Genomic DNA, 13,982 nt, shown 5'->3' with positions numbered 1-13,982 from the left:
CCAGATGGTTCCTACAACACAACATAGCCAGTCAGGCAGACAGTTCCTACAACACAACATAGCCAGTCAGGCAGACAGTCCAGATGGGTCCTATAACACAACATAGCCAGTCAGGCAGACAGTTCCTACAACACAACATAGCCAGTCAGGCAGACAGTTCCTACAACACAACATAGCCAGTCAGGCAGACAGTTCAGATGGGTCCTATAACACAACATAGCAAGTCAGGCAGACAGTTCAGATGGGTCCTATAACACAACATAGCCAGTCAGGCAGACAGTTCAGATGGGTCTTATAACACAACATAGCCAGTCTGGCAGACAGTCCAGATGGGTCCTATAACACAACATAGCCAGTCAGGCAGACAGTCCAGATGGGTCCTATAACACAACATAGCCAGTCAGGCAGACAGTCCAGATGGGTCCTATAACACAACATAGCCAGTCAGGCAGACAGTTCAGATGGGTCCTATAACACAACATAGCCAGTCAGGCAGACAGTCCAGATGGGTCCTATAACACAACATAGCCAGTCAGGCAGACAGTCCAGATGGGTCCTATAACACAACATAGCCAGTCAGGCAGACAGTTCAGATGGGTCCTATAACACAACATAGCCAGTCAGGCAGACAGTTCAGATGGGTCCTATAACACAACATAGCCAGTCAGGCAGACAGTTCAGATGGGTCCTATAACACAACATAGCCAGTCAGGCAGACAGTCCAGATGGGTCCTATAACACAACATAGCCAGTCAGGCAGACAGTTTAGATGGGTCCTATAACACAACATAGCCAGTCAGGCAGACAGTTCAGATGGGTCCTATAACACAACATAGCCAGTCAGGCAGACAGTCCAGATGGTTCCTATAACACAACATAGCCAGTCAGGCAGACAGTCCAGATGGGTCCTATAACACAACATAGCCAGTCAGGCAGACAGTTTAGATGGGTCCTATAACACAACATAGCCTGTCAGGCAGACAGTCCAGATGGGTCCTACAACACAATAGTAAAAAAAAAAAAAAGGAAGATCTATAGTTACAAGTATCGACGTGTAAAGACGTTTTTTTTTTAAAGTTAGAGAGTGCTACTGTGGATAGCGTTAGCTAGCGCTAGTTGGCTGTACCTGCGCCAAAACTTAGGTATCTTTCATCTTATAGCTTGTTCTCCATCTTTTCAAAGTGAGCCAACATTTTTTCAGCACTTTTATTTTCCTGACTGATCATGCTCTCTTATCTCTCTGCAGAAGACATATACTGAGTGTACAAAACATTAAGAACACCTTCCGGATAATGTGTTGCACCCCCCTTTTGGCCTTAGAACAGCATCAATTTGTCGGGGCATGGACTCTACAAGGTGTTGAAAGCGTTCCACAGGGATGCTGGCCCACGTTGACTCCAATGCTTCCCACAGGTGTGTCAAGTTGGCTTGATGTCCTTTGGGTGGTGGACCATTCTTGATACACACAGGAAGTTGTTGAGCGTGAAATACCCAGGAGCGTTGCAGTTCTTGACAAACACACCCCTTCATCGACACAGATTGCAGTGGATTTAACAACTGACATCAATAAGGGATCATAGCTTTCACCTGGATTCACCTGGTCAGCCTGTCAAGGAAAGAGCAGGTGTTCTTAATGTTTTGTACACTCAGTGTATAGTGAGCAATATGTTTGGAACATCAAATTGCAATAAATATAGAATGATGACAATACATGTCATATCAGCACCTAAGTATTTGTATTGTGAGGTCCCTGGCTATTCCCAGCCCTAAACACAACACACCCAGACAGGCACATAGTCCAGACGGTTCCTACAACACAGACAGCAATCAGTCACTATAAGTCTTCTCTCTGTCCATCAACCAATAGGTCAGTTAAAACAATCAAAATCACTTGTTTATTATCTACCCATTCAAGAATCCATCCATCGATTGTGAACTGTGTGGCTCTTACCTGGACACGTCCACAACAGTGAGGCTCTCTGGAACAGGAAACACCTCCAGCGCTCTCAGCTCTAGAAAAAAACAACACACCGTCAATACAGTATATACAGGGAACTGCCAAAATAAAAGGAAATACGAATAAATGAGGGATACAAAGTACATTGAAAGCAGGTACTTCCACACCGGTGTGGTTCCTGAGTTAATTAAGCAATTAAGATCCCATCATGCTTAGAGTCATGTATTAAAATGCCCAGTAGCTCATTATTTTGGTTACCATGGCTAGAAGAGATCTCAGTGATTTTAAAAGAGGGGTCTCAAAAGAGCATAGGGGGTTTAAAGGGTGTGGGTGTGTGTCAGTCACCAGTGTTTGGCCCTGTCCGGGGGTATCATAGGATGGGGCCACAGTGTCTCCTGACCCCTCCTGTCTCAGCCTCCAGTATTTATGCTGCAGTAGTTTGTGTCTAGGGGCTAGGGTCAGTCTGTTATATCTAGAGTATTTCTCCTGTCTTATCGGGTGTCCTGTGTGAATTTAAGTGTGCTCTCTCTAATTCTCTCTTTCTTTCTCTCTCTCGGAGGACCTGAGCCCTAGGACCATGCCTCAGGACTATCTGACACGATGACTACTTGCTGTCCCCAGTCCACCTGGCCGTGCTGCTGCTCCAGTTTCAACTGTTCTGCCTGCGGCTATGGAACCCTGTCCTGTTCACCGGACGTGCTACCTGTCCCAGACCTGTTGTCTTCAACTCTCTAGAGACAGCAGGAGCGGTAGAGATACTCTTAATGATCGGGCTATGAAAAGCCAACTGACATTTACTCCTGAGGTGCTGACTTGTTGCACCCTCGACAACTACTGTGATTATTATTATTTGACCATGCTGGTCATTTATGAACATTTGAACATCTTGGCCATGTTCTGTTATAATCTCCACCCGGCACACCCAGAAGAGTACTGGCCACCCCTCACAGCCTGGTTCCTCTCTAGGTTTCTTCCTAGGTTTTGGCCTTTCTAGGGAGTTTTTCCTAGCCACCGTGCTTCTACACCTGCATTGCTTGCTGTTTGGGGTTTTAGGCTGGGTTCTGTACAGCACTTTGAGATATCAGCTGATGTAAGAAGGGCTATATAAAACACCAAATTATGGAATTTCTCATGGAAGAATGGTGTCGTAACCCTCAAATAGAGTTCCAGACACTTGCAGAATATATGCCAAGGCCCATTGAAGCCGTTCTGGCTCGTGGTGCCCAACACCCTATCAAGACACTATATTGGTGTTGAGTTTATTTTGTCAGTAACCTGTATGTGCGTATGTGTCTCTACATTCTCTGCAATGTGGACAATTACTATAACAAGTGTCCATGTTTGTGAGTGTATGTGTACCGTTTTGTGCTGTGTGCAGACCCTTGAGTGCTAGGCCGCTGACTCGAAGGAGTGTGAGTGTGTTTCTGTCACAGCGTAGGAGCTCCAGCCTGGATAGGGTCCTGACGTCAAGCTCCTCCAACCCAGCGTCCCGCACATCTAACTGGGCCACGTGGCTCAGCAGGCCAGCCTCCCCAACCACCACCCTCTGGAGCCTGTTCAACCTACAACACAGAGTGAGGAAGAGAGAGAAAGGGGGTTAGAGAATGGAGAGGGATCATTTAATGGGATTGTTTTTTCAAAACAGACATTTCCCCCCAATGTTTACATGTATATCTGAGTTGATATTGAGTTGCACTCCCTTCTGCCCCGAGAACAGCCTCAATTCGTCGGGGCATGGACTCTATAAGGTGTCGAAAGTGTTCCACAAGGATGCTGGCCCATGTTGACTCCAATGCTTTACACAGTAGTGTCACGTTGGCTGGATGTCCTTTGGGTGGTGGACCATTCTTGAATCACATGGGAAACTGTTGAACGTGAAAAACCCAGCAGTGCTGCAGTTCTTGACACACTCAAACTGGTGCGCATGGCAGCCAATACCATACCCCGTTCAAAGGCACGGAAATATTTTATCTTTCCCATTCACTCTCTGAATGGCACACATACACAATCCATGTCTCAACTGTCTCAAGGCTTAAAAATGATTCTTCAACCAGTCTCCTCCCCTTCATCTACACTGATTGAAGTGGATTTAACAAGTGAAATCAATAAAGGATCATAGATTTCACCTGGATTCACCTGGTCAGTCTGTCACAGAAAGAGCAGGTGTTCCTAATTTTTTTGTATACTCACTGTAGCTACAGTATTCTTATTACCAGCGGCGACCAGCCATTCAGGGCAGGTGGGGCAGAGCTTTATTAACTCAGTATATTTTTGTTTGCAAACTGATATGCAACACGTATTAATGCCAAAATAACATACAAAACAGGCATATATTTTGTGTGCCTGTTTTGCATGTTATTTTGGCATTTAATACATGTCGCATATCAGTTTGCAAACAATGTAAATGAAAATGTACTTAGTTAATAAAGACGCATACAAACATGACTGACCATACAACGCTGTTGTCCCAAGATAAATGCACCACTTCCCTATTCATAGAGGAGACTCTCTCCATGCAGACACTGAGATTTTGGTTGTGGCATTTTTTGTGGCTGTTTTGTTTATTTGCGTTGGCACCTTTCAACACCCCTCATTATCACATTTATACACGCAACCACTCACAACCATTACTGAATACACACACACCATTGTTAATTGTATTTAGTTTACTTTAGTTAATAAATATATTTTGTTATTCCCTATCTCCACATTGTCTCCCTTTTTGTCACAAACTTCGAGGCGGTTCGTGACAATGGCATTTCTCTTGCATTTCAAAGAATGGTATCTTTTACCAGATCTAATGTGTTATATTCTCCAACATTCATTTCACATTTCCACAAACTTCTAAGTGTTTCCTTTCAAATGGTATCAATAATATGTCTATCCTTACTTCAGGTCCTGAGCTACAGGCAGTTAGATTTGATACTTAAGAGGCTAAGCCATATAGTTTGTATCTCAATTGTCAGTAGAATCCACATTTGTTTAGCAAGTCAGTAAATTAACTGTTTTGCTGCCAGACAAGGCTCCACTGATATCCAGGTGAAGCGGTCGTAAGGGTTAATTCCATGGTGCTGAAGAGAAAGCTCTGTTGTTGGGACAGTTTTATGTAGGGGGAAGCATTTGTCACCAATACAGTTTGGAGTCACCGTTATAGAGCAATGAATGTATTGTTTAGTGTTGGGGCTTTGCTGGCATACATCTAAAAAAAGTTGGCCCAAACTAGATTTACACGCTAAAAATCGCCACTGCTTATTACATATCTATGAAGGGAGCTAGGCAAGGTTCCACTAGCCGAGCAGTACTAGTATTGAATTTAATTCAATTCATTGAAATGTTATTTGGGGTAAAAAAAAAAATACATAGATAAAACAAGACTGCATTTGATCCCAGAGAAAAACACTTGAAAGAACTAATTAAAACACTTATTTACAAAGTAATATACCTGAGATCTATGTGTCGGTGGGGGAGCCACTGCAGGCCGACCATGTCCAGGGAGGAGAGCTGATTCCCAGCCAGACAGAGCCTCTCCACCCCCCTGAGCCTCTCCAGGGCTGGAGGTACGCTGCTGAACAGGTTGAAGGACAGGCCCAGGTAGGTCAGGGCCTCCAGAGAGCCCAGCTCAGCAGGCAGGGAGTTCAGAGAGTTACCGTCCAGAAGCAGGGTCTGCAGGCTGGGGAGGAGGAGATGGCGAGAGGTGGTTAGTATGGAGCTCAGTGGGAGAGGGGATTATGTGTGTGGCTGTAATCTTCACGAGCTTTCTGTTATCGTGCCTGATTTTATGTGACATGTAAATCTCGTGGTTCTTTCCACGAGGGACTTATGAAAAATTGCTAATCGAGAGGTTAAGAATTTCAACTTTAAAAAAGGCCAAATCTTTCAGATCCTATTACTGCAGCCTGATGTCTGAAAACAGATTTTCCCACCAAACATTCGCAGCCTGGTTATTCTGTAGTGGACAGACTGGGCAACAGCACAAAACCCAACACTAATGCTGAGCGATTAACTAAATGTTTTTTGGGTGGGGGTTATACAACAAATAACTGACCAATGGTGGTTCAATTACTGTCTCAGTCACAGGCTCTCTCCCTCTTTCTGTCTACTGCCCCCTGACCTTTAACCCTGTGACCCCACTCACTTGTGCATGGTCCCCAGTGCTGAGGGCAGAGAGGTCAGAAGGTTGCCTTGGAGGTTGAGCTCTGTCAGGGAGGTGATGTCACACACGGCCAGAGGGAAGTCAGACAGAGCGTTGTTAGAGAGATTGAGGCTCCTCAACCTGCAGAATCTAGATGGGGGGGGGGGGGATGAATGAGGGAGAGAACGAGGGGGTCAATTGGACAGGAATTTTCAGAGAAAAACAAACAATAACAATCACAGAAACTAAAGAGTCAGAAGAACTGGTTACCTAATGAGCCCATTCAGAACAACAACACTGCAGAAAGGGAGAACTGCGTTCCAAATGGCACCCTATTCTCTACATAGTGCAATACTTTTGACCACAGCTCTATGGGCCATGGTCAGAAGTAGTAGACCAAAAACAATGTGACAACTGCCACCCAGGGGAAACTAATAAGGAGGAAGTCATGTGCCTAACTGGAAAGTCATGTGCCTAATAATGGAAACACGTGAGCATACAACTTATATTGAAAGCAATTGCTTCCACACAGGTGTGGTTCCTGAGTTAATTAAGCAATTAAGTGGGCTGTCATGAGTGGCTTCCGTCTGGCCACTCTATCATAAAGGCCTGATTGGTGGAGTGCTGCAAAGATGGTTGTCCTTCGGGAAGGTTCTCCCATCTCCACAGAGGAACTCTGGAGCTCTGTCAGAGTGACCATCTGGTTCATGGTCACCTTCCTGACCAAGGCCCTTCTACCCTAATTGCGCAGTTTGGCCGTGAGGCCAGCTCTGGTGGTTCCAAACTTCTTCCATTTAAGAATGGAGGCCACTGTGTTCTTGGGAACTTTCAATGCTGCACAATTTTTTGGTAACCTTCCCCAGATCTGTGCCTCGACACAATCCTGTCTCTGAGCTCTACAGACAATTCCTTCGACCTCATGGTTTGAGTTTTGCTCTGACATGCACTGTGGGACCTTGTATAGACAAGTACGTGCCTTTCCAAATCATGTCCAATCAATTGAATTTACCACAGGTAGACTCCAATCAAGTTGTAGAAACATCTCAATGATGATCAGCAGAAACAGAATGCACCTGAGCTCAATTTCTAGTTTCACAGCAAAGGGTCTGAATACTGATGTAAATAAGGCATTTCAGTTAATTTGTAATAAATGTGCAAATATTTCTAAAAACCTGTTTTCGCTTTGTCATTATGGGGTATTGTGTCGCTACACTCGCATTAACATCTGCTAACCATGTGTATGTGACAAATAAAATTTGATTTGATTTTGTGTAGACTGATGAGGGAAGAAAATGTATGTAATCAATTTTGGAATAAAGCTGTAACATAACAAAACGTGGAAAAGGGGAAGGGGTCTGAATACTTTCCCAATGCATTTTCCACTCATTATCTGAATTGAACTGATACACTGTAAGCTGATGAAGTAGAGAGACAGGTCATACTGTATCAGTGGAAAAGTCACGTAAAAAATGTGATCTTGAACAATGTTGCATGGAGCAGAATTAGCATGGCATACGTACACTATGCTACAGCAATGTGTTTTTACTGCAGCCTACTGCATCACAATACCCCTATTTTTCATGATTTGATCTACACATGTAAATAATGAACATGAAACTGTAACACTAACATATAGTTCTCTACATGTTCACAACTTGCCATTGGATACAAAAAATATGGTTTGCAAAAAACTAATTGTGCATCCAAATACTGTATGGAAGTGATATTTACCATCTACTATTCTTTCTATTCAGCACCTCAAAAATACATCTTGTGTTTTTTGTTATTAGATTAAATGTTAGTTAAAATGACTAAATGATGAGTCTGATGACTCATCATCTGATGTATTGGTGACTAAATGTTCTCATGTTATTTCACTGAAAACTTGCATGATTGACTCAGGGATGAAAGATGTGTTCAACTCCAATGACTACACAATCAAAGGTTCTGAACATAAGACAGGGGGCATTACAAGTGTTATCAGTTTTGAAACTAAGAGTTTTGGAAATATACCACATCTGAAAAATTTGCCAAAGCGATTTAAAAAAAACTGGAGAGACACTTAATGCTGGTGTTTCCTTTATTTCGTCAGTTACTATATGTGAGCAGCACACGTATATTGTTGTGATTGCGCACATAAAAACGTTGTTTTCGAAGGTGTAGCTACCACAAGCTGCGGTGTATGTGAAAATTTGGTGGGCACGTGTGTGAGAATCTTTGTCGAATCTGACACTCGGCTCACCTGGTCTTCCCAGGCCTAACTAGCCTAACCCGGTTCACTGTGGGGACAGCGTGAAAGGCGGTGCCGGATCCACGTCTTTTTCAAGGAAAAGCCACAGCCAGCCGCGCTCCCAACGCAGTGTCGCGGGAAAAACACATTCCTGAAGCCCTGTCTGCCTCCCCTCCTCTTCCCTTGGTAAAGCTGTGTTTATGGAAGAACAATGGGAGCACAAAGCCATTCCATCGGAAGTACAACCAGAGTCACTGAACCACGGCGAGAATGAGGAAGAGGGGGATGGATGACATCCTGTACTGGAGAGAGAGAGAGAGAGAGAGAGAGCGAGAACGTCCTGTACTGATGCAGAAAGAGGAGGACGGATGATGTCCTGTATGCAGAGAGAGAGAGAGGATGGATGATGTCCTGTACTGTATGCAGAGAGAGAGGAGGATGGATGATGTCCTGTACTGTATGCAGAGAGAGAGAGAGGAGGATGGATGATGTCCTGTACTGTATGCAGAGAGAGGGAGAGGAGGATGGATGATGTCCTGTACGCAGAGAGAGGGAGAGGAGGATGGATGATGTCCTGTATGCCGAGAGAGGGAGAGGAGGATGGATGATGTCCTGTATGCCGAGAGTGTGGGAGAGGAGGATGGATGATGTCCTGTATGCAGAGAGTGTGTGAGAGGAGGATGGATGATGTCCTGTATGCAGAGAGAGGGAGAGGAGGATGGATGATGTCCTGTATGCCGAAAGAGGGAGAGGAGGATGGATGATGTCCTGTATGCAAAGAGAGGGAGAGGAGGATGGATGATGTCCTGTATGCAGAGAGAGGGAGAGGAGGATGGATGATGTCCTGTATGCAGAGAGTGTGTGAGAGGAGGATGGATGATGTCCTGTATGCCGAAAGAGGGAGAGGAGGATGGATGATGTCCTGTATGCAAAGAGAGGGAGAGGAGGATGGATGATGTCCTGTACTGTATGCAGAGAGAGGGAGAGGAGGATGGATGATGTCCTGTATGCAGAGAGTGTGTAAGAGGAGGATGGATGATGTCCTGTATGCAGAGAGTGTGTGAGAGGAGGATGGATGATGTCCTGTATGCAGAGAGAGGGAGAGGAGGATGGATGATGTCCTGTATGCAGAGAGAGGGAGAGGAGGATGGATGATGTCCTGTATGCAGAGTGTGTGAGAGGAGGATGGATGATGTCCTGTATGCAGAGAGTGTGTGAGAGGAGGATGGATGATGTCCTGTATGCAGAGAGTGTGTGAGAGGAGGATGGATGATGTCCTGTATGCAGAGAGTGTGTGAGAGGAGGATGGATGATGTCCTGTATGCAGAGAGTGTGTGAGAGGAGGATGGATATAGTGTTTCTCTTCACCGGCAAGGCAAGGGTCTGTTTTCCTAACCATTGTTTAATGCTGAAAGTTGAGCAGTGTGAGCAGTGTGAGCAGTGGGAAGATTATTCATGTTGTTCTGCACCAGTCCGGTCCTGTCCCATCTCCCCATCCATTCCCACTGTCTGATGTCTCCCAAAGCAGAGCAGCTCACACTGAAACACTAACTGTAACACTACACCAGGCCTGGGACAGAGGGCGCATCTCAAATGGGACCCTATTCCCTATATAGTGTACTACTTTTGACCAGGACCCACAGGGAAATATATATAGGGAATAGTGTACACTATAGAGAATAGGGAGCCATTTGGGACGTAGACAGTCTCCATGGTGGGGAGCATTGTATTACTGTAAGCATAGAAGGGGAAGAAGCTAGAACCAGACCGCAGTCAATGACACTGCTGGGCCCCAACCCTGGCTAAAGGTCACTGAAGAGGAGCCAATCAAAATGCAGTCGTTGTGTTTTGAACCAATCATGTCTCTTGGCTTGCAGACCGTGACTCCAAAAACAGGTCATAGGTGAGAGGTCTGAGAATCACTGGCCATAGATTAATGAAAGCTCCAGAGGAAAACTGTGTGTGTGTGTGTGTGTGTGTGTGTGTGTGTATATAATAAATAAATAACTCAAGCTCGGATTTCCCCTCCTAATTCCGCCTACTTCTAATCAACCCCAATCTGTTTTCTTAGACCAAATCAATCCTATAGGAACACAAACACAGATCTGTAGGTGAATCTAATCCTCTAACCTTGCGACCATATGGTGATACCCAGAGCTGGAGAGAGCGAGAGAGAGAGAGAGGATATCGAAGGACAAACCACCCACATCACATCACTCCTCTCTTAACCCCTCCCTCCTTCCAGAGGTATATATTGAGCCGTTCTCCGGAGCCACCCTAGCCCATATCTCTCAGTTCCTTCCCTTTTCTTCTCCTCTTCCCCCACTCCCTCCATTCCACAGCCTGCAGGGGTACATACCTGGTGAGATGTGTGAGGCCCGTCAGATAGTTGTGTTTGAGGTTGAGGTGGGTCAGGTCCTGGCTGTAGAACAGCTGAGATGGCAGCTCCTCCAGACTGCAACATGACAGATCCACAGAACTCACCCTCTGAGACACTATCTGATGGAGGGAGAGAGGGTGAGAGATAGGAGAGAAAGAAAAGGAGTAAGAGACAAAAGGGTTTTCATTTTCCAGATTGCTAACAACTTGAAGACATGCAACTCAACTCTGAGCACACACGTACCTTGGCAGCCTGTCTGTGCCAGCGGAGGTGTTCTGTGTAGGAGTCATAGCTGATGTAGTAGGTCTGACTCTGGGGACCAGAAGAACTGAAGGCTAGACAGTGACTGTGTCTCCTCACCTCCTCCACCTGAACAACACACACACACACACACACACACACAGAGAGAGAGAGATTAGCTCTGCGATTAGAGACCAAAAACAATGTGACAACTGCCAGCCAGAGGAAAATAGCAGGGAGGGAGTCATGTGCCGATTAGTGTGTGGCGGGCAGGGGGAGGGGCCGGTGTGTGTGGAAGCAGTGTGCAGGAAGGGAGAGAGAGGTAATGTATAGCCAACTCGCGACTAAACTTGTAGCTAGCCATATATTTATCATCCCATCTGACAGTTCCGGTCTTTGTTGCATCAAATTGGAGAATAAAAGCTAGCTAAACTAGCCAGCTAGCTAGTTTAGCTTCGCTCCCAGTCCATGTCAAATTAAAACTACATTCAGATGTCTTTTTAAAATGCATACCTGTTAGTTGCTTGTTGTAGCCTACTTCTCCAGCTGACTTAATTCCATTTTGCATTGCTACACATGGAGCCTCTGACTGTAGTGCCACTTTGATTGGCCGACAACAAAAAAAACAAGCTACACGTGAAGGCTACCAGTCTTTTTTAATGGGGTGCATATGTTGTTTTATTAAATTCATTATTTCCAATGTCATGGAATATCCTTGTATTAAAAATGTCCCGACTATTTTCATTGTTAATTTAGACCTAGTTTATCATTTTTTTCTCAAATTAAGTCACACAAGTAATCAAATACTAACAACCATTTGGATGATCGAACAACCTTTCCCCATCTCTAGTATGTGTGTGTGTGTGTCAGGATTTCCGTTAGCCAGTAATTGCCAGCTTTAGGCCAACAAGAAATTAAAATCCAATAAAAATAGTTGCCAAATCGACTGGGAGAAGAAAAAAAAATCCCACTTCAAAATACTGATTTTTATTCATTGATGGAAATACCAGTCAATGGAAATACATTTGCCCATCATACTTACTAGTCTATAGGTTCATTTGTATAATTTTGTGGAGTTAAATTGGCGTGTATATTTACGTTAGTTGTCATGCATCTTACTTACCCAACAACTATTAGATGGCCTACAGAGCTGGTTGCTGCTGGAGTCAAATATTGGTTTTTATAAGCCCGGTCATTGCGCAGCAATTCTAAATGTAATTGAGTATTAAAACAGTTTTGATGGCCACGATTAAAGAGAGCTACCATTTTTATTTGGTAATTGAAGCAGGCCTCCCATTCAGCATTTAAGTGCAGGCAGGCTATCAGCAGGTCACCCACCACCTTACAATGTGAGCTATGCATTTTGAAAACATACTTAAACTGTTTGAAACCTGAATGTTTTAGTTCATATTCTGAGGCATGTCTTACCTTGCTTCAAAGTAGCCTAGCCAAAATCAGACAACAGAAACAAAGGAAATTATTTTATAACGACGTTATAGGAGGAAAAACACATTTTAACCTACCATTCCTACCGATCTGTGAGCCAGTTATGATTTTAACGTGCACATTTTCGTGGAACAATTTACTTTCAATAACATTTTTGTCTTCTAAAATCTGAATTAAAATGATAAAAATCTAAAAGTAAATATTTAATGCGAGAGCAACAGCCATTCGGACACATTGATACATCGTGATCCACTGTCGACAAAATAAATAAGCGCATCGAACTCAAGAGATTGCCTAAGCCAATGCAGAATTAGGCCTATTCCTTCCGTTGTCAACTAAGTAAAAATAGCCTACATAAATTCAACAAATAAAAATAGTAGAAAATATCCTGATGAAAATGCAGATTCTTTCAATAGCATTCATCTCTCTACTCTACCCTTTTTAAATCGGTCTTGACCTGAGCGATGACTAGCGAACTTGCAACATTGTATCAACTGGCGTATTCCGGGCCCTCAGGAGTTTCCTGTGCCGGTGAGCTCAGGACAGACATCTGTTTTTGCACAAGGGAAAGGTGGAGGTATTTTATTTCCACCGGATACACACAACATGACCAAAAGTATGTGGACACCTGCTCATCGAACATCTCATTCCAAAATCATGGGCATTAATATGGAGTTGGTCCCCCTTCGCTGCTATAACAGCCTCCACTCTGCTGGAAGCCTTTCAACTAGATGTTGGAACATTGCTGCGGGGTCTTGCATCCATTCAGCCACAAAAGCATTAGTGAGGTCGGGCACTGTTGGGCGATTATGCCTGGCTCGCAGTCAGCGTTCCAATTCATCCCAAAGGTGTTCGATGGGGTTGAGGTTCTACTACACCGATCTCAACAAACGATTTCTGTATGGACACCGTTTTGTGCATGGAGGCATTCTCATGCTGAAACAGGAAAGGGCCTTCCCCAAAAAGTTGTAAGCACAGAATTGTCTAGAATGTCATTGTATGCTGTAGCATTAAGATTCCCCTTCATTGGAACTAAGGGGCCTAGCCTGAAAAACAGCCCAGGACCATTATTCCTCCTCCAAAATGTACAGATGGCACTATGCATTCGGGCAGGTAGCCAAACACAGATTTGTGCTTCGAGATAAGGCGTGATAAAAAAAACACTCCAGAGAACACATTTCCACTGCTCCCGAGTCCAATAGCGGCGAGATTTACACCTCTCTAGCCAACGCTTGGCTTTGTGCATGGTGATCCTAGGCTTGAAAATGACTACTCGGCCATGGAAAACCATTTCATGAAGCTCTCGACGAACAGTTCTTGTGCCGACATTGCTTCCAGAGGCAGTTTGGAATACGGTAGTGAGTGTTGCAACTGAGGACAGACGATTTTTACGAGCTATGCACTTTATCACTCAACGGTTACATTTTGTGAACTTGTGTGGCCTACCACTTTGCGGCTGAGCCGTTGTTGCTCCTAGACGTTCCCACTTCACAATAACAGCACTTACAGTTGATCGGGCAGCTCTAGCAGGGAAGACATTTGACGAACTGAGTTGTTGGAAAGGTGGCATCCTATGACAGTGCCACACTGAAAGTCA

At 44.5% G+C, this 13,982-nt stretch overlaps 1 protein-coding gene across 2 annotated transcripts in view; it reads right to left on the bottom strand.

Moving 5' to 3' along the window:
* LOC110523018 (PH domain leucine-rich repeat-containing protein phosphatase 1) overlaps window positions 1–13,982 on the bottom strand; it is a 57,088-nt gene that overhangs the window by 20,408 nt on the left and 22,698 nt on the right. For both annotated transcript variants that reach the window (XM_090236145.1, XM_036978556.2), the window contains exons 3-8: window positions 10,943–11,068; window positions 10,679–10,818; window positions 6,093–6,239; window positions 5,400–5,627; window positions 3,317–3,519; window positions 1,952–2,012 (exon numbers count right to left, since the gene is read on the bottom strand). In XM_090236145.1, the coding sequence (XP_090092271.1) occupies window positions 1,952–2,012; window positions 3,317–3,519; window positions 5,400–5,627; window positions 6,093–6,239; window positions 10,679–10,818; window positions 10,943–11,068 (905 nt within the window). The remainder of the gene's footprint in view (window positions 1–1,951; window positions 2,013–3,316; window positions 3,520–5,399; window positions 5,628–6,092; window positions 6,240–10,678; window positions 10,819–10,942; window positions 11,069–13,982) is intronic.

Source organism: Oncorhynchus mykiss, chromosome 5 (assembly GCF_057628025.1).
Source record: "Oncorhynchus mykiss isolate SJ-2025 chromosome 5, ASM5762802v1, whole genome shotgun sequence".
NCBI classification, from domain to species: Eukaryota; Metazoa; Chordata; class Actinopteri; order Salmoniformes; family Salmonidae; genus Oncorhynchus; species Oncorhynchus mykiss.
Note: the sequence above shows the minus strand (reverse complement) of the source record. Positions and strands in the feature narration are given on the sequence as shown.